The following is a 24,677-nucleotide window of genomic DNA, read 5'->3' as shown; positions in this document are numbered from 1 at the left end:
AACAATTTTCCCAAAACCGTTTTCCCTAAAAAAAAAACAAAAGATTTATCTTTTCATCTTTCAAACGTACTGATGGTAAACTGAGATCAGAACTTAATTTGGAAAATAAACAACGAAAAATTAAATACTCATAGCCTCAAAATAAAGTTTATTTTTCCTAGAAAAAGCAAAATAAAAAAGATTGGAAATAGTTCTATTTAGATGCACCCAAAACATAGTTAAAATTATTTGTCACAACGATTTGGAGATTTTTTAAAAATTCGAGTCATTTGTTCACATCCAAATTGTCAGTCTTCATGTTTGCCGGATCCCACCCCAATTGGCTTCAAGTCAATTGCTGCCATTGGCTGTTCATTGAGTGGTAGGAATTGCCGGAGTTGATCCCAATAGAGAATTTCCTTCAATTGTTTTCCCGACTCAATATTTTTCTTGATAATACGATCCACAGTTTCTCGGTCGTCATTCTTTCCGTGGACGATGACAACAAGCTTGCGCTGTTCAGCAGCATCTTTTTGGATTTTTCTGTAAAAAAGTAAATAATGCATTTAAAATCTTCATTTAAAATCTTACTTATCAAAAAGTGCAATAACGTCCTCTTTTCCAATCGATTTCAGAACTTTAACTTCTTTCTCTCTGCGTTCAAAGTCGTACTGTCTGCACTCAATCTCGCTCCAGAATTTCAAGAATCTGCCACCCAAGTTTTTTGGTTTTTCTTCGAGTCGAGCAATCATTCCGGAAACTTTCTTCTCAAATTCATCTTGTGGCATCTCAATAATTTCCTTTCCAAGTATTTAGAATATTTGATTAGATGGGGATAACTGTTCTTACCTAGGCTTTCTTTTGTTCTTAGGGTACTGAAAGCTGGTTGCCGGATGAGTTGACTGATCAGACCAGCGAGAGCATTGTCGTAAGTATTCTGGACACCAAATTTAAAAGTCACTTCAACGCATCCGGCATCATGAGTCTTTTGAAGATGTCTGTAGATGTATTCATCCCCATTGTTCAGTTGGAACTCGCGACGTGGATTGTGCTCATTACGATACAGTAAGCGAGAATTCGGTGCAGCTGATTTGAGAATATCCATCAATTCGTTTGACAATTGAATTGCTTTTTTTTCAGTAGAATTGCCATGGACAAAGAGTTCCAGATGGAATGCTTGAAACAATTCTTTCGAAAATCCTTGAACATCCTCCAAGGTGGCACTATCACAGACTGCAAGCAGTTGCTCTTTGCTCCAAACCTTTTCGACGACGAGAAGCTCATTGAAATATTTAGAGAGCATATAAGGTTGAGAGAATGCGTGATTTGTTAAAGATCTCTTAAGGGATTCAAATACAACGTCGAATCGAGTTCTATCAATCTTGAAATTAGTCATGCATTTTGTCAAGTGCTTCACAAACAGTGGTTGTTTCTCATCGTATCCATATACCTGAAAGTTCATTCTATCAATGCAAAAACCTCTGGAACTACAACTATTTCACAAGAAGGATGAAAAAAAACTAACATGTAAGGTTATCGATGCATGTCTTTCAGGATCTAGCCAATTTCCGGCTTGCTCATGTACGCCATTGTGACCCGACTCAAGCTGGAATTTGAGGCCAGCAATGGCAGCATTGTAGGTTTCCTCAGTGAGAGTATCCTGGAAAAAAACTATTTTGTTACATTTCAGATTGTCTCTGAATGTCTTACGTTGAGGCACCACAACCAAAGACTAGATATCAATGACATTATCGGATTTTGAGCAACAATTGGAGTTGTAAAAGCAAGCTTAGTCTCCTGTTTTGGCATATTGTACTCGTCATCCTGCTTGAACCAAACTCGACTCCATCCATCATCACTGATCAGCCTTGGATGTTCATTTTTAACAGATTCGCGTGGTTTCTGATCAAACTTTGTAACAATGTATTCGTTCTTTTCTGGCAGATGAAGTGCATGATGACTGGTTTTCAGAGCATTCTCATACTTTTTCATTTTTTCTGGACTGATATCAGTTACTTTCATTTCAGTTCCATAAACTGGCTCATTTGTATTTCCTTCTTGTTCTTTGAACTTTTTAGAAACAACACGAACAAGCATATTGGACGGAGTGAGCGTACTGAGGAGTTCCTTGATACGTTCTGGATTGTATTTGGTAAGAAGATAACGAGAAGACAGAATGTGCTCAAATGGAATATATTGAAGGTTTCTAGCTACTTTGATTGCATTTTTTGTTAGCGGCTCTCTGTCCTTGAAACGGAATTCAATCGCACTCAGCTCTGCCAATTCTTCATGGATCCACTGCTGAGGACCTGCTGATTGAAGCATTCCGATGTAATTGAACATCAGTTGTATTATCTCATCGACGTGTTCGAGCCCTTCAGTACTCAAATCCATGGTTACATTAAAATAACCAAAACCAGCCGCAATTGTTTTGCTCTCCGGCTTCAACGAGCTTGCCCATCCAAGGCGTTTGAGTTCAGAGGATATTGAACCAGGTCCTTTGTGGCCGATTAGATGAGCTGAAAAAAGAATATCATCACTCCAAGAATAATCAATAAGTTACCAATGTAGTGTCCCGGCTGAGAAAGGTATTCATTGTTAAGATCAGGGAAGGGGAAGATGATCGAAACCAGTTTTTTGTCCTTAATTGGAACTACGTCGATTTTTTTAGCCAGCTGATCCGGTCCGTATTGGAACTCAGCCCAAACTTTACTCTCGGCTTTCTTATTCTGAATGGCATCAAACTCTAGCGTTCGTAGATAGGACTCAAGAACATCAAGTGATTCTTTCCCAATTATGCAGCACGTCATTCTGTAAATTTTTAACATGAACTAGCATATCTTTAAGTAATTTATTTTATTTTGAAATGAAATGTTTGCAATCAAAACTTACATATTAGAACTGTACCATTTCTTGTAAAATTCCAAAAGAGCATCACGTGGTTCAATTCCTTTCTTTCGAGCATCTTCCAACAGAGTTTTCTTGTTTCCTGTACAAAACTTTCGATTATCATGGCCTGGTCTTGACAGGGAACGGTCAACTTGAAGAATTCTCCAATAGTCACTGTTTAGATTACTCAAGTGTTCAGAGTCAACGGCGCATACTTCTCGTTCGGTGGCACTTTTCGTAAACTGTGGGCACAAAAAGAACTGAACAAATCGATCGAGTGCTCCATAAAGTTGATCAGGTTTTACATCAAAATGATAATATGTGTGATCGGGTTCTGTACAAGCATTGTAGCTACCGGCGTTGTCACTCAGAAATTTTGTGAACTCATTTTCCAAAGGATATTTGGATGTTCCTAAGAAAAGCATGTGCTCGCAGAAATGAGCAAGTCCTGGAAGCTCCCAAGGATCCATGAGATGTCCAGCTTTAACGGCCAAAGAAACTGCAGATTTGTCAGTTGTTGGATCTGAGACCAGAAGAACACGTAAACCATTGGTAAGTTCAAGACCACGACACTGAAAAATAGAAATGAACAGGTTTCTTGTCAGAATAAGTTCAGTTTACGCGATATTGTGCTAACTCACCTCTCTTTCGTCCTGTGGTCCTTTCACAATCGAATTGTATCTTTTCAGAACAATATTCCTGTCAGCTTCAGTCATTTTAGCAGAAAACTAGACTCGGTGTATTTCGTAATGAACGAAAACAAAGTTGGACGATTTAAAAAAAAAATATATACACGTTGCAAGAAACGTTTATGTTTCCGTGGAAATTTCACGCTCTATTGAATGGCTTGAAAAGGTTTTAGTTGAATTATGTTTAGAAAAAGGGATGAAATATCGATAAAGAGGGAACAGCTATGCACAATAAACTTCTCGACTGAATCGTATTTTTACCATAAAATTCAAAAAAAAAATCAAAATGTTTCCCTTGCTGCCTTACAATACTATAGTTTTCAGTCAAATGCAAGTTTTTAGTTATCTGAAATTCAAGGTTTAATTTAATTTGCAAGTTAAATTTCAACCTGACACGATTTGCTAAATTTGCTCTGTTCACTTTAGCATGACATTTCATAACATACATTATTTTCTACAGCATATGAAAAAATGAGCAGAGATTGTCACCTGAAACCACTGTTATAACTGATATCATGACAAAATTCACTTGGAAAAACACCGCATGTTTAAAAAACCAACATATTAAAAATCCAAAAATTACGATATATCAAAACATTTTAAATCCTAATGGCTTTTTTAAAATATCACCCATGTTGTTAATTGATGAACTCACAGACGAGAAGCTATTACACTAAAATTTTTTGTTTTGCCATTCGTATAAATGTTAGTGTACTTATTATAATTTTGCATATAAATATTTTACGAAAAGTGAACATTGAACAGTATGAAATGCCGCCAAAGTGTTCAACAACAAGCCTCAAATATCCGTTCTGTCTAATGAACAAACATTTTTTCATTTATTTCCTCCTGCCGATCCGGATGGATGGGTCACTTGCATTTTCACTATTTTTTGTGTTTTGTTCTTAGAAATTTGTATTGGCTTTTAAAGTTTTAAGATCTAACAAAATTACAACTTTTCACACTTGAAAAGTTGAAATTTAACGTATTTTGCTAATTAGAATTGCACCGCCTTACTCTGCTTTAGTTTGACAGCAAAGATCTCAGTTTTCTTTAGTTTTATCAACAAAAAAATTAAACTACCAAAACAGGTGCAAAATATTTCAATAGGGAAAATATGTTAAATTCCTTTTTGTTTCCATGTGAACAGTTAAGAAAAACTGAAAATTTTTGATATAGTTTCATGATCCTTGTTTAGAAAATTCTTTTATATAATGTTGATACACAAATACACTTTTGGTTGGTCACTCTTGGCTTAACTGGTGACTATCCCGATTCACTTTGATATATGCACAAATATATTCGGCTCATATGGGCACACACATACATATTCCTTCCACATCTCATGCCCATTTTATCGATTTTTAATGCATTTACTGAATTAAAGAGACAATTGTCTACCCAAAAAAGATCAAGTCACAAAGAATTTAAATCCAAACTGTCAACAATTTGCTCTTTGTTTTCAATTGAACACCAGTTTCACTCCTTTTTGAGGGCGAATGAACACGGAACTACTTTCAAAAACATAAATTGTTGGTAGGCGTCTGTGACAAGTGACCACTGCTAAGTTGATTGGTCAACAACAAGTTCTTAGTCGGATTTTGGTATCGAGTAGTGGTCACTTTATGGTTAAGGTACTTGATAAATTTATAAGAAAAATTGTTGGGTTTTATTAAGAATTTACATATATGTATCTTTTGTTGTTTTAGTATTCTGTTTTGTTGATAATTTTAAAAATACTTGAATATCTAATTTGCTTGCCAGTAGTCGGTCTCTTTTTTTTTACTTTTGGAAAACATGATATATTAACAAAACCTGACACTCATTTTATACCACATTAATAAATATGTGAATTTTCCAAAATCCCGTATTCCCTCTGCTAGTATTGAAATACCCGCCGACAATTTTTTTTATTTTAGAAGATTTTTCCAGAGGTCACGAAGTTCCTTGAAATTCACCAATCAATTATAGTTATCTCAAAATTGAACTTTTTATGCATTTAACAAAATCTGATTTAATTTCATGCAATCTTTCTCCAATTCCTCCTTTCATTTCAAAACAACACAGACCTATCCAAACAAATTGAGCCCCGCGACGACCCGCTCTTTTTCCGGCCGTCTGCTGTCCATGATCCCCCTGACACCAGAATCGAAAAAAAAAACGATATGAGACCGGCTCCGGAATTTGAATCGGAGTCAAAATTCAATTGACACTTTGGAGATTTTTTTTGGCTTTCCAAGTTTTTTATTGAATTAAAAATCTTTGGCTGCAGCAGCCACTTTTTATGAATTGAGACCACCCCTATTTTCACAGTTTTCGAGAGCTTTTTGAGAGTAATCACGATTTTATTTGAACCGAATTGAAAAGGAATAGTGAAGGAGTATCTACTCTTATATATATGAACTGTGTAAATAGGACTATGAATGGATTGGGTTTCGCGCCTAGAGATACTTACGAAGCACCAAAATTCGTCATTTTTGTATCGTTTTTGTTCGCAAATATTTCTTAAAATTTCTTTGGATTTTTCAAAAAAGCTAATTCTTGAAACAGTTTTTTTAAGAATTTGAATTTCTAATAAATATTTTTCCTGCAATTCAGATACCGATTTATTTTTCCCTAATGTCATTTGTGCATTATATTCCCACATTTTTCAAATAGGTATTCTTTCGTTAATTTTTAAATTTTTAGTTATAGGTTAAATGGTATAAAATGCGGGGTTATAATTCACAAATACCTTCATTCGTGATGTTTTTTTTTTAATTTAATAAATTCCATAAAATTTCAGATCGCAAAGTTTTACAGCAACTAATTCAACCTACAATTTTCCACTCATCTTTGCCTTCCTATCTAATTTTTGATCAGGTAAGTCTATTCAAATTCTGTTTTCCACAACAACGAAAATCACCGCCGAAACCTTTTTTGCCACATTTTGATCAACTCGTTTCCCCTACCAACTTTTCCTTCGTCCACCAGTTAAGAAGAACCAGTTTATGTAAGTGTTTGCTCATGGTGCATTTCTCACCGGCACAGATTTCTTTCCGCACCGAAAAATCGTTCAGTTCTTACCACACTGACTAGCTAACTCGGCACTTTTGCTGATGCTTTACTATACGTGTTTAAGAATTCTTTTTTGGTTCATCGAATAGTCGCCAGTATAGTTTTCCGGAAATTTTTAATAGCTTTCTCAATGTTAAATCATGTAGAGACCTATTTTTAAAATCTAGTTTCAGTTTGTGATTATTTCAGACCATTTTGAGTCAATTTTATCAGCAACAAAAAAATCAGAGCTGTTCCTCCCTTTAAAAAAGATTGTTCAAAAAAACCTTGTATCGATTTAATTTAAAATTAAGTGTTTTTAGTATTCAAACTTTCACTCCCGTTAATTCCAACTCTTTCAAACAATTCAAATTTTTACACAATTATGCGACTGTAACTTTTTTATTGCTCTTTTCGGAAACAAAGCGGCAAATTAGTGTGTAAAATCACTGCTTCTGCGGCAGAACCCCCTCAATTATTGTACAGTCTCTTCTGTGTTGTATCCACCTTTCTCACCTTCTCTTCTTCTCTACTATTCCGTTCCATTGTTGAAGGCTCTGTCGCCCCCACTCAAGAGCAAGCAACTCGTCCAGCGCGCGGAAAACCTCCGCACTGTGTGATGTGCATCTTGAAATTCACTTTTTGCTCTTTTTTCTGATGCCATCGATTTATTGATTAGGTCGTTTTGTAGTTTGGAATTTTCCTTTCAAATATTTCATCAACAGTAGCAAAATACTTAATTACCTGGTGTTATACAAAAATTTTGCTATATAGCTTCTTCCTCCCATTGAGCCTCACCTTTATTGACATGACGTTTTGACAACTAGTCAAATAGGAGAAAGGGTAAATCGGAAAAGGCGGTTGATTCATAGATGTGGAAAACAGATATACTCCCGATTAAAAAAAGAGTATCACTCTCCAATTTCAGTTTCCCCAACTTTCTTCAAAATTTCATCTCAATTGTTTGGATCCCGTGGCAACCGGTGGGATGGTTTGCCATCGAGCAAAGGAGCTCAAAGCAATCCCACTCTTTTTGCGTATGATTTTCTTCGTTTTTAATTTCTCTTTTCTACATTTCTCCCGTTTCCAACTTTTGTTCCTCAAAATCTGAACCAATTCCAGTCAAAACGCAGCACTTGGTCCCGAACTAGTAATGTCATCATCCTCAAACAGTAATGTTGCACAGCTCCAGCAAATGGGTCAAGTGGCTGGAACAGGACCAGATGAGGTTTTTCAACATGGAACTATTGGGAAATTCATCAGAATGGAATTGGAAGGTTAGTAGCTGCTCGGTTCGGTTGATGAAGAAAGTGCATAAATGAGATGAGCAAATATAGGAGAAGAGATGGAAAAATGTGCATGTTCATGTGCGTGTGTGCAAATAGCATAGTAGGGGGATTTTATGAGGGGAAACGAACATGCTTAATCATTTTGTGTCTAGGCGCTGATTACGTGGCAAGGTTGTGCCGCAGGTACTAGGTACTTGGTATTGAACCAAATTGAACCCGGGGAGTGCCGAATAACGGAAATTCGTTCATAACTTTGAATACAAAAATCAAATTTTCATTGAGGCCTACTCAAGTTTTCTTTTGGTGTGGGCACTTTAGTCATCGAGTCGCCACAAATGTTGCTGAAAGTTGGATCTGTGCCCACAACGTCTATATCCTTCAGGGGTTTCGGTATCGGTTAAGTATTAGTATTGGAATCAGCATATCAAAAACCTCATGTACCTATCAATTCCTTCCGATTACTCAAAAATTTGGTACACAAGAGCAGATGGTTGAAAAATCTTTTTTTTATAACTTCTGAAAGGTCTGGGTGCCCTACAAAAATTTTAAAAAAATTTATTCAGTGATCACCCATCTTTGAATCAATTAATCTTACAATACCGTTTCAATTTTTACCGTATATTGGTAAAAAAGGGAAATTATGTACCAAATATTGTATTGTCAATTCTGGCTTTTAGCGACCACTATGCCTGAGTTCGTGGCGAGACCCACTCAGAAAAACAGTGTGTACCTTTAAAGTGAAGTTGCAACTTTCTTAGCGGATCAAAATAATATACCCCGCCATATCTTTAAAGTTTCGGTTTACAAAATCCAATTTCCAGGAGGCTTCTCATCATTCGTTCGATGCATTTACGAAGCGAAGCGAACGAATAACAACACAGTAACACTGGTATGTGAACGAGATCAAGAGTGCTGTGAGCACGGATGCTGTCCAAAGGATCAGCATTGGATGGCTGGAGTCTACGTTCTTTTGGCGTTCGTTCTTCTGGTATTTGTGGTTGGAACGTGTCTCATGATTTGTTGTTATCAGAGATCAAAGAATCGTCAGCGAAAAGAGGAGTTAGAGGCCGCTGAATTCAGAAATGCGGGTGGATATGCTCCGTCTCAGGTAATTTTTGAGGAGTAGTAAAGAAAATTGGAATTTTGCAGCGTTTTGAAATACCTATGAAAACCCCAAAAATAGTTTTTTTAGTAGCCGTTTTTGACTAGATTTGAAATAAGAAAAAGGGTGTATTTTCAAAACGCAAAAATTTCAAACAAAAAAAATTAAAATCAATTATCCATCTTTTGGTGCAAAACCTCAGAAATCGATATACGATCATCAAAAATATGAACTAATTTCAGGTGGGCGGTGGAGCCTATTCTTCGTATGGTGGGCCAACATATTAGCTCAATTCTTCTTCTCATGTGCCAATCACTCACTAAATTCTCATATTTATGACTTATCTGTATATAACCTATATACATGCCTTCACTTAAACTATTCTAATGTATGCGCCCATTTTCACTTTCATTCGCTTTTTCATCTGTAGTCTTTTTCACCGTTTTCTGCTCAACTCACCCAATACATACCAAAAAAGGTTTTGAATCTACTGAATCTGAATCATCCATTTGTTTTTTGATTTCAATTCGAATGAATCGTTTCTTTTTTATGAGTGTATCGTGTTGACTGCCATTTGCCCTTCGTAGGCAGTTAATCCAAAAATTGTAGGTGAAAAGGCTGGGCATGTTGACCTTGTTGGGGCTATATTATACAAAAGGCTTATTTTTTCGTTTATTTGTTATTTTGAATAAGCTTACTTTGTCGAACAGTTTCAACAATTTTTTGCAAAAACTGGGTACTTTTTTTTAAATTTCAGTAATTTTTTTTGTGTTCAAGCTTTTTGAGTTCTTCATTAGAAAATTAACATGTTTCATTTTTATATTAAAAAAAACTGATTCACCTCTTTTTAGAGAGTTTTTTTTTAGAAAATTGAGTAAACCCTAAGCAGCCGCGTTTATTTTGCCTACATGCGTGCGCGCGTGCGTTTAGTCATGCTACCTACGTGCCTACCTACCGCCTACTTGCCGCTTGTTTCCGTGAGCTTAGGTGATTGACTTTGTACTATATAGATTTTCGAATAGACATAGTTCATGGGTACATTGATAACTGTGACAGGCACAAATCTGGCGTAGGTCTTTAGTGAGGCCTACATAGAAGGCTTAATTCAATCAGTTCAAAGTAAATCCTTCTACTCCATTTGAATGCCGTTTTCTTTTGGAAACATATGTTTTCTATTCTTCAGACATTTTCTAAAGATTGAAAATAAATCAAATGCCACCATTATCGTCCCAAAACACCACAGTCGAAAACTATGTTTGCACTTTCCCTTTAAATATTTTCAATTTTGTAATTGAATTCTAGTTCTCCTTCCATCTTTTTTTTTGCAATACATCTGGCTGAAAAATGTAATATAAAACATTCGATAATTGTGAACATTCGGCAAACAAAACATTCAGTTTACCGAAAATGTTCAGTTTACGCAATCCTCTAATCCTACTCTCGACCATTTTCTCTCTGTATTTTATTTCCCCATTTTTTGTCGTATTGTTTTCAATTTTCAATTTTCATTTCAGATTTTCAGTTGACTTTCACTATGACAACCTGTTTACATTGTATTCTTAAAATGATGTCATTTGTTTTACTGATATCATTTGCAAGCAGTGCAGTGATACAATCAAGGATACAAGTTGATCAAAATTTAAAATTTATGAGTTGAATTTGTCATTTCAGGAAATCACTAATAGTTCCCCTGCTCCATCTTTGAATAAAGATTCTTCTGGTGAAAGAGTAAGAAGGCAGTATCCATATGGAGTTGGAAACTATGGAAATTATGGAATGTATAATGGAATGTACAATGGGATGTACAATGGAATGTATGGTGGATATGGCGGATCTCCTGTAAGATTAATTTTTTTAGTTTGAATTTTTCGCCATTTGAGTTTTCTGGAAGCGGCGAGATAAACTTTTGAATTGAACAAAGTTTTCAGAGAAACTATGAAAAAAAAAAAGAAAAATTAGAACAATTAACTTTGAATCAGAAAAAAACAATTTTAAAATATGTTTTTTCTAACAAAAATTTCCCTATTTATTTTTTCGAAAACATTATAAATTTGTTGGACAGGCTCATATCTACGAATCCCAAAGTACATCAAAGGCTAAGGTATAGATGAAATATATCTCAAGTTTCTTTTTTTCAAAAACAACATTTTTGAATGCACGTTAGAAAGTCCACCCCATGTGCTGGCAACATTCGCAATCAACCTTTTCTTTTGAAAGTGTTGCCTCAAAAATCAAAACGTTTCAGTACTCATATGCTGGCTATACTGGCTACCAATACCCTTACACTAATGGGATATTCCCTCTTCAGGGTGGATACTATCCTGGAAGTATTGTTGGTTCTGGATCGATTTGGGCTGCCGGTGGAGGACTAGTTGGAAATATGCTCTCGTTTTTAATTGGATAATCACTTTTTTCTTAAATGAATAGTATTTGTATAGTGGTAACCTCCTTATGAATAAAGGTTTCAACTTTCTTGCCTGGACCCGTCAATCATCCCGTCTTGGAGCTTTGTCCTCTTTGCCTCAATTTTTCAATTCATGTCCTCCCTTCTCTTGTCTCATTTTTTGCCCACTTTCGTTCGTTTTCCACAATTTTCTAATTTCTTTCGTTTCGATCAAAAACTCTCATAAAATTTCTAATACATCTTAGCAAAACTTTCTATTTCTATATCCTCCAAAAGTGCCAGTGATGAATTTCTAATGAAAATGAATGCAAAAAAATTAAAGGAATCGAAAGGTTGCTTACGTGTTTCATCATATGATTCATGTCACAGGGGTTTTCTTGCAAATAATTGTTTATGGGATACTCTTAAAATGTTGCAAATGCGTGTGCTTGACAAGTTGGTTCTGACAGAAGGAATCACAGAAAATTGAGTTATTTTTTATTCATTTGAAACATAACAAAATGTTCAATGGTTTTTTTTTCAAATATTTAGAACTGATTATATGTATAAAGAAAATATTTATTGATACGAAAAAAACATTTCAGGTATAAGTATTTTATTACTGTGACTATCGGATCCCACTAAATTTGTTTGAAAAGTCCAACCATTGCTCCATAAATTCTCTTGTTAATTATGACTTCAAATTGGGACTGTTATATCTGTTCTAGAGGTGTGAGGAAAATTTGTCAATTTTGCCGTTTGCCACGCACGGTAATTTCAAAAAAAAGCAAATTTCCCAGTATATGGGAAACATTTAATTTTCGATTTTGTTTCGACTCCAAAAAGTTTCTAGAAATATCATATTTACCAAGTTTGCTGAGCACATCTAATTTTAAAAATTCACCGAATTTTCCGAGCTCGATACATTTTGAGATTTGCGTAACGTTCAATGAATTTACCAATTTAAAAACAACTTTTCATTATTTCAATTTTTAGCTCACAAAAAATCGAGTTCAAATTTTCCAGTCACAAAAACGGAAATAAAACATTTTGGCCCAGAGATGAAGACCAACTAAACGGAGATTACTGATAAACCAGGAAGCAGTAAAAAAGTGAAATGTTGGCTTCACCGTGTCATTTATGTTTCTTTTTGCCAGACTTTCAACGAAATCATCAGAGTTCTCCAGGAAACCTTTGCAAGTGTTATTCATTTCCCCCACCCCGTCCGTGCCCTGAAGGCATTCGACCTTCTTGTCGCTCCACTTTCTTTTTCATCTTTCATCCTTCCCGCTTTCAATTTCTCATCAATTCTCTTCTTTCGGAAATTAAACTCTTCCATTCCAACCTACCGTAATCCTCGTTTTTTAAACATTGTTGCATCTTAACTCTATGTCTCGTCTTTTTCTGGTGTCATTTTGCATTCTCATGTTCCTATCCATCACTTTGTCAGATGGGGATTTGTTCGTTTCACTTTTTATCTTGTAATCTTTCTATTCTTTTCTAAATTATAGTTTCTTCTTTTCATTTAAATCCCAAACATCACTGCCTTTTCAACTCTTTTTTTCTTGAATACCTATTTGATTAGGATTCCTAGTCGGTCACATTTGAAGACACGAATTCAATTTGACTGAAAAGCTCAAAAGTCTTCACAAACTCGGTTTCAGTCAAAAACAACCGGATTAATTCTTTCTCGAAAAATAGTAGTTTCGATGTCTGTTTTCGCGGGAAAAAATACTTTACTCAATTGTTGAAGTGGTTCGAATGTTTTTCCAGATTCCCCATTTTCCCCAAATTTTCACATTTGGGTGTGCTTTTCGTCGGAAATGAACCATACCAAAAACTCAGACTGAAAATAATCGAGTTTTCGTGAAAACATGTAAGTTCTTCCCTAACTATGCTTATTTTAGGTGTATGTTTTTGAGGATTCTGCAAAACTAATTGAGATGACACACAAAACTTGTAATAAACGAATAGTATAACGCAATTAGATGATCAGAGTAAAAAGTTAGGTAAGGCTTATCCCAGAATCTATCATATTTCTTCATTAATTTATTACTTATTTGTTTTCGTATTGTTTTTGAAAAACATGGTGGGCGCTTATTCTACAAACTGACCTATTTCGGCATGTTGGGCAAATATTTTTATTTCAAAAAATTTTGTAGAATAGCCAAAAATAATTGCCGCCTACTCCTGGCTCACCTACAAAAACCAAGAAAACATTATTCTAGGAACTTGTTATACATTTATAATATTTTACAGAATCGGAAGAAAATCCTTTTTGGTTTTTTGAAGTGTATTCAAGAGTTCCATGTAGACATATCAATACTTGCCTACCTTTAAAACGACCTATCTACAGGGTGGGCCAAAAGTATGGTAACACGTGAAGCGCTCTTTTACATGAGATTTTCGCGCGACTGCCACGTCATACGTACATTCTTCTATCGAATACTGATAGCTGAATAAATTTCCTTCAATTTGACTCAAAATTTGTAATGTTTCCCAATAAGGTGCGATCTTTATCACCTCGACAATTTGGCGAACCCTTTCGAAAAAACGGTAATTTGGCACGCGGCACTTCCCACACAAACAGACCTCCCACGCACGCCAATAATTTTCAGATGTATGATTTTTATGTTAAATTTGAAATTAAATAAGTGAAGAAGCGTTTTTAATTGTTTTTGTAGCATATAAAAATTTTCTGTGTCGACACTGGCGCCTAGCAATAACCTTTGAATATTTCATGAATTCAACTTTGCGAAATTTACTCAGTTTTTTTGGTTTCGCAAGGCGTAACGACCCACAAAATTATCCGAGCTCAATTTTCTAAAAAAATTCTGGAAAGTCAGGTCAAAACGTCTCGAAAAATACTAAAATGAATTTTTCTGCATACTGCTACTCGCCGCTCACACCCATCTTTCTGGCGACTAGGCCATTCAAGACTTAACCTACTGCCGCAGTCCGTGACAGAAATACCGTGATAGAAATTATTTGGATTTTTGTTTTTAAAGAATCTCTAGACCAAGAGCATTCTTTGAACTATAAAAACTTGTAAGACACTTGATGGATTCTTCGAGAAAAATGTAGAAATCCCGCAGAATGCCGACTTGCGTGCCATAAAGGTCGTGATCTCAAAAGTTCGGAAGGCCTGCAGCGATGCGGATGGGGATATTTTGAAAATTCAAAACGTTCATCTGGTCAGTATTTTATGGAGAACAAAACTTGTACAAATTGATGTAATAACTCTCTCCACTAGTAAAGTTATAGAGCTGCAAACGTGTTACCATACTTTTGGCCCACCCTGTAGTGTAAAATATGAAGTTCGTAAACTTACACTACACAAAGTTCTGATGTTTACGCCAAAAAAAAAGTAGACACGTAAGCAGAAGGCAGGCACGTTTGCCTGAAAACTCCCCTACCAACATTAGGAACCCAGATAACTCTACCATACAAATTTTGAACATGCTCATCAAATTGTTGAGGAAAAGTTTTTTTTAATTCGCAAAGCATGCCTTCTATTCCCTGGAAACATTATCGCAATTTTGAATTGTTCTTATTTCAAAAAATTGTGATTTTTGATTATGACTCATACTCTTCCGAAATTCCACGCACTGACAAAAGACTTTTCATCTCAATTTCAGTTCATACTCTCCTAATGAAATCAGATTCTGAAGAACCTATCCTGAAGAAATCAAACATTCTTCGCTTTTTATAAAAATGATGATTTCTGGTGTTTGATTCTAGAATATATGCATATGCAGGGCTCATTGTCCATCTCATCTTTGTATGTTCAAAACATGATACTTTGATTTCTTTCGCCAACTTTACTTCTGCATCTTCATTTTTTCTCAGACAACAGAATCTAATTATTTGAAGAAAAATTGCAGAAGATGATGCCTCCTTCCTTCTAGAAGTGACCCGGCTCCGCCTTATTTTCAAATTTTGTGTTATCCACTTCTATTAGCATTTTTGGCCTCATTACAATTCAGGCAATCGTTTTTTTTCAAAGACACGAGTCATGGAATGCGTGGACACGCGAATGGCTCTTTTAGAATGATTTTTAGTTTTTTTTTTTTCGTCGATGTCATCTCTTGTACCCCATTTTGCAACATTACTCGTTTCAACGATCCTTGTAAAAGTTGGACCTGTTTCCCAATTCTAAAGTGCAGCACTGTGACTTCATGCATTTTTTGTTTATATGACCGGATTTTTCTCGTCTTTTTTCCCAATTTTTCTACCAATTTTCAATCAAATATTCTCCCACATAAACGGAAGTTTTCTGTCCGTGAGATTTTCTGGTCTGGCACGACGAGCTCATGTCGTTCTCTCATTATTATTCTCTCATTGATAATGAGCAAGATAGCAATAACAACAGAAAAACGAAGAGGCGGTGTATTTGTATTTTTTGTGGAATAAAAACACGTGATGAAATTGAATACCGTAATGATTCGATGAGCATAGATTAAAAAGTTGTTATGTTGTATGTTTCTGTTTCTGACAAGTGTGGAGCATCGTGTTTTTTGTCTAAAAATAGATGGAGCTTGATGTGTTGGCAGTGATGATCGCAGAAAAGTTTGCACAACATATATGATCGTTGAAAATATTCAATGAATTGACATAAGCTAGTTATCAATTTTATAGAGAATCAGCATGTAATTTTTTTGATTATCGAAAAGCTCAGAGATTTACAGAAATATTGGAATAATGTTTCTCCTCAAGATTGCGAATATACACTAGAAACATCTTAATGCAGTTTTGCTTAAGACTTTGAAAAAAAAACTTGTGTAGCATTTTTGTATGATTATCGTGTATGAGTGTATTAATTTTTTTCCAAATTTTTCAAAAATTAATGAAGCAAACCAAAATAAGTCTGAAATTGTTTCAGCCACTTTCCGATGTTTCAGTCGGTAGATTTCATTCTAAACCAATTTTTTTTTCCGTCCTACATAATTTTGTGACTATTGAAAGTGTTCGAGCTTGTACTATAACTCCTTTTCAGAGAAAAGGTTGTGCAAGGTATTGACAACAATGCTGAAAATATTCACAAAATCCAACCGTGGGTGGGCGGCAATTATTTCCAACAATTCTACAAAATGGCCACATGCTGGTTCAATTTTTCATTCTAAGAATAGTGTTAAAATTTAGAGAAATATTTTATTGCTCCGATTGAAAAGTTTTTGAAAAATTGTCAAAAAGAGCTGGAAAGTTGCTAATTGTAAAAGAAAATTCAGTAATACAATCATAAATGTTCCTTTCCGAAGACACTAAATTTTAATTAATAATAATGGATCAACGAAAATAATTGTCGCCCACTTTTCAAAAACAACAGTTCAACAATGAAATCAGAACATGTCTACAACGCATAAACCTCTGGTGATAATCCATCTTAACCCCCACCCCTTACCTATTATGTTTTCTTCATCTGAAAACATTACCTCATTGCCGACTATAAATATGTGGACTCCTGCTAGTCGGCTCCTCCTCTTTTCCTATTCGTCTTCTTTTTTTCCTTCTGCTCATTTTTTCTAAGAACCAAGACCTCACTTCATTCCAGCTTTTAGCAGTCCGTCAATATTTCATCGTCTTCTCATGTTTTTTTTCTTATTTTTTTTCTTTCTGGATTTTTCCTCTCACCTTCTTATTAGCTTGGTTTTCTTCATTTTCTCATCACCGGTCGTGTGTACATGACTTTTCCATCGGAAATGTCACAATCATTCATCCGATACATGTATCCTCCTTCAACTAGTATGTTTCTAAATCTGGTGGGGTTGGTTTAGAATCAGATGAACCCACCAGGCAGCCATCCGGCTAAAAGTTCAATATTCTCTACATTAAGCTCTAATTTAATCTTGTCTGACGTGAGTGTGTACATTTTGTGGTGGGAGGCAACGCAATGCGCTTCACTAATTTCAGTGAATCCCTTTCGCATTTTTTGGTTTTTTTAGGAAATCCCTCTTTGTCAGGGTCATATTACAAAATGATCTTAAATCTCAAGTTTTTTTGTGTTCTGATTTTGATCAGCTTGCGTTTAAAATTTGCTCACATGGCCCATTATTTTTTTTTGAAAAATGTTTAGAAAAACCGATCAACTGTGAGCCATTTAACTTGGTCTGTGTGTTTTTTCTTCACAGCGATATATTAGAATATGATATCTCTAAAAAAATTTTCATTTAATTTTTTATACATGTTTATTATTTTCTGAAATTTCTTTCTATTGAAGGTTTTCAATTTTCTCCGAAGCCAGAGGAAAGAATTGTTTTTTGTCTCTTTTGATGATTTGATAACTTAATAATTTGATTTCAAACTAACAAAATCTTGGTGCAAAGATGGAGAATTAGAAAAAAGAAGAAAAAACAATGTTGCAAAATATTTTTTCGGTAGCCCTATGATTCCCTTCCCTCAAACTATAAGTACCAGAAAAGCACACATACGCCCTTTTTTTCTAGTTTTATCCTCAAAAACGCCGACAAATGAAATTGAACACTTTTTTCTGACAAAGGGCCGAAAACGATTTTCTTTCCGGTGCCACTCATAAATTTCGGCGGCCAAATTCCATTTTGTTCGCGTTTCGGTTCCAGAAGAAACCTCTCCAGAGACCTAGGCAGTTCAATTAATTGAGCTTTATTCTGCTTTTTTCTTGTTTTTGTTGCTTTGTGGACAATTGGAGTTGTGTACTTCTTAACGTTGTTTTTTTTGGATAGGGTTGGCTGGCAGAATTGTAAATTTTTTGCTAATAAGTACTTTCTGAAAGTTTCAGAATTTTCTTTTATTTTGCTAAAACTTACCATATTTTCTCTTAGCCCCCAAAATTGGCCATTGCTAGAAGTTTGTGAGTGCTTTAATTTTCCAGTGAAAATAATTGGCTTGAATCTCAACAAATAATTAAATAATAATTAAATAATTAAGTGCTTGAAAAACTTGTTTAAAGTATTTATTAGTATTTTCAACAAATTGTATAGTGATATCGTTGTTAATTGAATCATTTTTATCATTTTAAAATGCCCGAAAAATATAGTAAACTATTCAAAACACTGGCATTTTTTTTCCAATTTACAGTCAAAAAGTGACAAATGCTCAGTTTATAATTTAGGATGTCTACCAACAAAAGTGTTTTCTCCGAATTTTATATTTTGATTGTTCTGAATACTTGTACTTAAAAATCGTAGGGTTTCAAAAATTTGGCATTGTTGTTTTGCAATTTACTATATCTTAATTTTCAAAAATTAAAAAAAAAATTTTAATCAACTTCTGACAATAAAAAATTAGAAAAAGTCGTTAGTATTCTTTGATTTCTGTCCTCGATTTCATCTTTTTTTGACAATGAATTGAAAATAGACTTCCCCGGGCTTAAATTTTGATTAACAATTCTCAGAAATCTCTTCATTTCCGTTGTTTCCTTTTCACCCAACGAACGATGATTTTATTAACGAATTAGCTTGCTCGGTCCAAAGCCAATTCTCAAAAGCCACGTAAAAAAGCATTCAGATGTTGGCTCTGGTTTTTTGTCAAACAAATATATAAATTGTACAACCGCCTGTGTCAATGACCCCAGCTCCACGTGTATTTCGAAAAGTTTGAATGCAAACTTTGAGATTCGTAATGGATGTAGAAGTCAAAATATTATTGCCCGAAAAATGCCAAAATCGATAGGAAAATCGATAGAATTGACCTATACAATATATTTTTAACATTGAATTTTTCAACTGACACATGTTCATATTAGTTTACGTTCAATACCCATCATTCTTCATGCTTGTTCTCTTCGTTTTCTTCTTTCAATTTTCGTAGAAGCTCCTTTTCCTCGTAGAAAACGGGAGCGCAAAAAAGAAACAAAATATGTATTTACAGAAGAAGTGTGAAAAAAACGGGAGTAAAGTGAAATACACAAACACATTTTCACTGCTATCCGAACAAATTCCACGGATTGGTCTGGTTTCTGAAATTCAATGTGAACTGCGATTTGAATAGCAATCGAACAGAAACTTAAGAGTTCATTTAGAAGAGAATACAATTTTTAATCAGGTGAGTTGGAATTTTTAAAAAATGAAATTTTCTCAGAACTTCTCAAAATTTTTCACAATATCAACATTATATAACGTACTATCAGTAATCTAATCCAATGTTTTCTGTTGATACGTATGTATTTCAAAGAAAATAATAAAGCAATAAAGATTATCAACTACCAAGAATTAGAAAAACAATGAAAATCTCTTTTTACATTGAAAATGTCATCCTGTGATTTTTGTTTTAAGTCAGCAGTTTATAGAATAGCTCTGAAGAAACTATTTTTCAATATTTGCCAAGTTTAACAAACTTGGCAAATTTTGCAAATTTGCTGTTTTACGCCGAAAATCTCAATATTTTTGAATTATTTTTTAGATTGCAAAAAATGACCAACTTTCACATACTTTTTTATAATTCTCAATAAAAATTGATTTGTTTTGGACAAAATTGTTGTCGAAAATTTGTTGCATTCGGCTTTATTCAGAATTTCGGTCAACTTGGCAAAATTGCATTTTTGATTTTTTCCAAATTTTCCGCGCATATCTAATGAATGCGTAGAAAATGCTCTTACTGTCAAAATACGCACCTAATTAAACTTTTAATAAATGTTTATGCCTATTTACTATCGAAGACCTAGAAAGTTGTTTATGATGTCAACTTAAAACTACTAACTTTATTTTGACTTTCCTAAATTGCTTCCTTAATATCCAAGTAGATCTCAAATTTTTTGATTTTGCCGCAAAGTTTTTAAAATAAAATATAAGTTAGGTTTCGAGAAATATATCTAAGTTAATACCGGAAACAACGCCACGAATTTTTTATTTTATGTTTTTTCTGAGCTTGAAAAAATTGATAAATTGACATTTAGTATTGTGTTCGTGGGAAAAAAATAGTCAGCGAGTTTAGAATTTAAAGTCGAGGAAATTCGAAAACCCCTTTCACTCAAACTTTTTACTTCCAAATTAAAACAATTCCAGATGTTATCAGCAGCAATTGTGGAGCACGCAGCTCTTGGCTTTGCATTCGCCGTCCTCTCGCTATTCGTTCTTGCATTTGCAGTCATCGCAGTGGTTTTGCTCACAATTTCACATTCATGTTGGTATAAATGTGGTTGGTTTCCATATTCAGTTAATTGTAGCTAACTCATTAATCTCACTAACAAATTGTGTGAATGTTTTTGTTTGAATGTGAAGTGATCACTAATCATTTTTTTGCAACATGTTTGTCACACACAATGAGGTCAATCAGATTTTGTAATAACAGCAGCGTTTTTATTTTCAAATCGAACTAACAAACCAAGTTCTCAATATGCTATTTCAGTTTCAGATGCAGAAGGAGATCCATTGATGGAAGACTACAACACATTATTCACAGAAGCAACTGTTGAGACGGGCGAGCCAATTGAGACGGTTGTTGGATACACGCCAAAGCATGCTGATATTGTGTGATCAAATCATATTTATTGATGTTTTAACGTTCGTAATTTGATCAAAATAAAATTTATTGAGTTTTAATTTTTAATAAAATACCGGAAGCTTCTTCTGAAATTCAAGAAAAAAGTTTTAAAAAATAAACGCGATAAAGTTATAATCCGCGGCTGGCCGAAACTGATGCACAATCAAAGGGAGCTAAAGGAGGAAAGGGCTCATTTTTTGAAAGCGCCGGCGGACCAGCGAATATAATGAAATAAGCGAAAGATGACTTTTAATATATCTTTGTTTGTGGGGCAATTATTTTGGGACAAGATCTCGCTAATCCAGAGGCTAATGGTTGACTCATCGCATCATACATGACAACCGAGGAAATTACCATTTTGGATGAAAATAAGAAGTAATTTAGATAGGAAATTCAGAAGATTGTTATTGCTAAGGGGCGATTTAAGTTTTCAAAAATCATCTCCAATCCAAGAATGCCAAAACTATTGGCCCTGGGAATTCGAAATTATTATATTCAAAAATTTAAAGTTATTCATAAACAACTCAACGGTTTCTACCGGGTTTTTTTTAACATTCCTGGTTTATTGACTTTTTAATTAGGAAAAAAAAGAATAATGCATTTTATGATGTTCTCTGAAACATACTTTCAGCAGAAAAATAAAGCCTACGAGGCACACATCAGGAAACAAACTACACCTTTGCAGTGATTTGTTCCGAGACCTGGCCCGAGTGAGATCTCTTTGTCTGCAAAGTAGGTCTAAATTTTTTTTACAACCGCTTTGAAGGCGTGCAGGTAGGCATGCCTCTGCCTACACAAAAGGAATCCGCTTTTGACATGTTTCTGTCCTACTCTGTTCGAACCTTATTGCAATAAAATGCATTTACAATGAGCAACTTCTTCAAAAAAAAGACCAATAAAAACCATTATAAAAGAGCAATAAACTAGAAATATAGATCACAATTTTTTTCGGAAACGCTCAATTTTCTGACCATAAAACTCTATTTCTCAGTGTTCCACCCATTTGAAGAAGTTCTCCCTCCATTTCTCAATTCTTCATCTCCTCTTCAACTTCGATTTTCAATAACTGGCAGGGCAAGTCCTCTCCGGTCTGCGGGAGGTCTCCATCTTCTTTATTCTTACCACATCATCTGTGTATTCTTTCCACTTCTCGATCTTTTAGTCTTCGTGTTCGAAGTATGTTTACAGAAAACTATAGTGAAGTAACAAGGTTTTGAAATAACTTCAGGTGGCATTTTTAGTAATTTTTGAGAACATTTTACAGCTGAAAATTATGATAAGAAAATGAGGAATTGCTCCTATATTTTCAATATTTTCTCAAGAATTGTTCTCGATATTTTTGCAACAAATACCCACTAAGGCCCCCATTGATTCATACTTGTAAATAATGAGTTTCCGTTTCAAAATGCTTATAGTTTTTCCGTTTACTTTCCCTCCTTTATGCTTTTCCTCCCATTCTATCGCCTCTTTTTCTTCTTTCTTTTGTCTATTGAAGCATACAGCTGAGTGCGTCTCCCACAGGTTTTTAAATTTTAAAATTCCCATCGTAAAGTTGTCTAGACTTTACCTATTCTAAATATTGAATGGTAAAAAGACAATTAGAAATTAACAGTTTACTAAACAGTTTACTAATCGGTAGACTGTTCAGACCGTAACCTAGCAAGCTAATACGCAGTTTTATAAAATAAGACCTCATACTTGTCGTTATAATTTAACTTTTAGACATATATAATTTTAAATTTGATGTTTAAAAAACCAAAGTTGAAAACATGGTTTCGCGGTGAAATATAAAGTATTATAATCAATCCAAAAATCGGTTAACTTTATTAAAATTATTGTCAAAAGACATTTTTCAATTTGGAAACAAATTTCTATTAAGTATTCCTGGTACCTAAACTTGCCCGTAAGGATCTTATTTAGCCTTTACTTACGGCACACAGTGCCTACTTGGTGAGATGTAATTCCGCCCGATGGACTCCTACGCATGTGATGTTGTGATTTTTATGTCACTTGGATCTGGTATAAATTGTTATTCTTTCAAAAAATTTCAAAGTAAGTTACGTGGCCAAATAGGCACGTAGATAGGTTTTTGCCAAAGGAAGACAATATTTCTATATCTTCTAAAATCTGCGCTAAAAAGGTGGAGAAGTGTGTTTGAAAAGTGGCAATGTTTGCTGAGATTTGCTAGATATTCGGAATTATTATTCTTGTAGGTTTCTTTTTAGAATATATGTGAACTTATTGATTTGGCCTTCAGGCGGGTCCCCATTGTTTTAAATATTTAATTTTTATTGTTTCCCAGTCAAGTTTTTAATAATATCTAAAACATTAGCTTCACCTAACAAAACTTTGTAATACGAAGCCATATTTTGAACAACAGCATTTTTAATCAATCTCATTTTGGCAACTTATTTTGCACACCTGCTATACTAAAAATTCTGCTGTTTATTAGGTGTATCTAATCCCGCTTATCCTCCCCCAGTTATAATAGTGTCAGTAGAAACTAATAGTTTCTGTGTCGAATACACGCATTTGTAACCAATTTAATTTCTCCTCTAATTCATGCCTCACGAAACCACCACGTGCTGTGACCAGTGTTCTCTCGTATTTTCAACGAATTTAATTTAATTTCTTCTTCATAATGACAGAGGTTGACCTGAACCACACAATTCAAAACAAGTTTGTCATGACCAACCATCAATAGCAAAATCAAGAAAAAGACAACAAGAGAGGACTGAAATTTAAAAAAAAAAGGTTTGGAGGGTAGGAGGCGAAACCGATTGAGAATTTTAAAATGGAAAACGTTTTGTTGGTTTTTTATTTTTATTTTTCTTTTCTTTTCTTTTCACAACAATTTATTGTCTTTCATTTTCTCAGAGTTTTTTGCCACTAACAAACATTTGTGCTTTCTTCGCATCGTGACGTAAGCCATCATCTCATCCTTCATCTTATCCCTTTCTCTTCTCCATTTTTTTTGTGCCGCTCAACGTGTGCATATGGTTTGTTGGTAACCAACAACAATTATTACCTTTCTCTCTTTCTCTTTTGTTTGATCCTTTTATCCTCCCACCCACATTTGTGTACGTTCTTTGTCACTCCCGACGGGAGGTTGGGTCATCCATTATCCCACCTGTACCAACTTTGCGTCACTGGGTCAGTAGAGTGCGAATGTTTTTTGAAATGAAGGAAATGTTGTCTAAATTCCTTTTTTTAATGCCAAATTTACAAAAAAAATGTTGAAAAATCCTACAATGCTTGAATATTTACATTTTGAAAACATATTTAAAAAATACAATTCGGAGAATATTTAAAAGCCTGCTTTGGTCTACTTCCAAATTTATTATCAAATTTTGAAAACTACATCATGAAATGCACTTTATCTTTAATTCGCTTTTCATTTATGCTCCTCACACGACTCGTATTCAGATTTTTTTTTAGTTCATTTAAAACAGGAAGATCAAAAAAAAATTTAAAAGAAGTCACGTTTAGAGTACTGTAGGTGGTAGCAATCTTTTCTATTGTGATTTTAGGAACGACCATTTTTCAGCTTTAAATTTAAACAAACGCAATATACATCTACAAAAATATCAAGGAAACATACATAATTAGGTAGGTATTGAAAATTGCAAAAATTTCGAAATCTATGGCCAGAATTTTCTGGAATACATAAAACTTAAAAAAAACTCTGTTTTTAAAAAAATTCAATTTATTAGGAACTTCCAGCATTATCAAGTTATAATAATTTTTTAAAGATTTTAACCAGTTAAAATTCAACCCTCAAAAATTGCTGTGCAAAAATTCTCTACAAAAACTACTTTGTGAAAAATTTCCTAACTTTATTCAAAACTCAAAGA

At 34.3% G+C, this 24,677-nt stretch overlaps 4 protein-coding genes and 7 non-coding genes across 11 annotated transcripts; 6 read left to right on the top strand and 5 right to left on the bottom strand.

Moving 5' to 3' along the window:
- Positions 1 to 135: 135 nt before the first annotated feature.
- On the bottom strand, positions 136 to 3,609 carry C02G6.2 (Insulin-degrading enzyme). Its single transcript, NM_072130.4, has 8 exons — positions 3,510 to 3,609; positions 2,872 to 3,440; positions 2,543 to 2,790; positions 1,690 to 2,498; positions 1,505 to 1,639; positions 829 to 1,429; positions 571 to 767; positions 136 to 522 (listed from the first exon to the last, which is right to left on the bottom strand). The coding sequence occupies exons 1-7, from the start codon at positions 3,582 to 3,584 to the stop codon at positions 754 to 756; spliced, it is 2,451 nt and encodes an 816-aa protein (NP_504531.2). The 5' UTR covers positions 3,585 to 3,609; the 3' UTR covers positions 136 to 522; positions 571 to 753.
- Positions 2,218 to 2,367, top strand: C02G6.5. The gene has a single exon (NR_068812.1). It is a non-coding gene; the product is annotated as an Unclassified non-coding RNA C02G6.5 (non-coding RNA).
- A 2,914-nt stretch (positions 3,610 to 6,523) lies between the features above and the next one.
- F26F12.18 lies at positions 6,524 to 6,686 on the bottom strand. The gene has a single exon (NR_068811.1). It is a non-coding gene; the product is annotated as an Unclassified non-coding RNA F26F12.18 (non-coding RNA).
- Positions 6,687 to 7,112: 426 nt separating this feature from the next.
- On the top strand, positions 7,113 to 7,251 carry F26F12.14. Its single transcript, NR_068810.1, has one exon. It is a non-coding gene; the product is annotated as an Unclassified non-coding RNA F26F12.14 (non-coding RNA).
- On the bottom strand, positions 7,127 to 7,265 carry F26F12.12. The gene has a single exon (NR_068809.1). It is a non-coding gene; the product is annotated as an Unclassified non-coding RNA F26F12.12 (non-coding RNA).
- A 450-nt stretch (positions 7,266 to 7,715) lies between these two features.
- Positions 7,716 to 9,534, top strand: F26F12.4 (CX domain-containing protein). Its single transcript, NM_072129.7, has 3 exons — positions 7,716 to 7,870; positions 8,704 to 8,990; positions 9,227 to 9,534. Exons 1-3 carry the CDS (start codon positions 7,747 to 7,749, stop codon positions 9,269 to 9,271), a joined length of 456 nt encoding a protein of 151 aa, NP_504530.1. The 5' UTR covers positions 7,716 to 7,746; the 3' UTR covers positions 9,272 to 9,534.
- A 311-nt stretch (positions 9,535 to 9,845) lies between these two features.
- F26F12.9 lies at positions 9,846 to 9,994 on the bottom strand. The gene has a single exon (NR_068808.1). It is a non-coding gene; the product is annotated as an Unclassified non-coding RNA F26F12.9 (non-coding RNA).
- Positions 9,995 to 10,482: 488 nt separating this feature from the next.
- On the top strand, positions 10,483 to 11,706 carry F26F12.5 (FIP (Fungus-Induced Protein) Related). Its single transcript, NM_001028687.4, has 3 exons — positions 10,483 to 10,611; positions 10,656 to 10,823; positions 11,230 to 11,706. Exons 1-3 carry the CDS (start codon positions 10,519 to 10,521, stop codon positions 11,386 to 11,388), a joined length of 420 nt encoding a protein of 139 aa, NP_001023858.1. The 5' UTR covers positions 10,483 to 10,518; the 3' UTR covers positions 11,389 to 11,706.
- A 1,111-nt stretch (positions 11,707 to 12,817) lies between these two features.
- F26F12.20 lies at positions 12,818 to 13,011 on the bottom strand. The gene has a single exon (NR_068807.1). It is a non-coding gene; the product is annotated as an Unclassified non-coding RNA F26F12.20 (non-coding RNA).
- A 127-nt stretch (positions 13,012 to 13,138) lies between these two features.
- F26F12.8 (uncharacterized protein) lies at positions 13,139 to 20,906 on the top strand. Its single transcript, NM_001038389.3, has 4 exons — positions 13,139 to 13,243; positions 19,213 to 19,386; positions 20,346 to 20,478; positions 20,695 to 20,906. The coding sequence occupies exons 3-4, from the start codon at positions 20,346 to 20,348 to the stop codon at positions 20,814 to 20,816; spliced, it is 255 nt and encodes an 84-aa protein (NP_001033478.2). The 5' UTR covers positions 13,139 to 13,243; positions 19,213 to 19,386; the 3' UTR covers positions 20,817 to 20,906.
- A 3,363-nt stretch (positions 20,907 to 24,269) lies between these two features.
- F26F12.19 lies at positions 24,270 to 24,419 on the top strand. Its single transcript, NR_068806.1, has one exon. It is a non-coding gene; the product is annotated as an Unclassified non-coding RNA F26F12.19 (non-coding RNA).
- Positions 24,420 to 24,677: the final 258 nt, after the last annotated feature.

Source organism: Caenorhabditis elegans, chromosome V (genome assembly GCF_000002985.6).
Source record: "Caenorhabditis elegans chromosome V".
NCBI lineage: Eukaryota > Metazoa > Nematoda > Chromadorea > Rhabditida > Rhabditidae > Caenorhabditis > Caenorhabditis elegans.
This window is presented reverse-complemented; position numbering and strand designations above follow the sequence as displayed.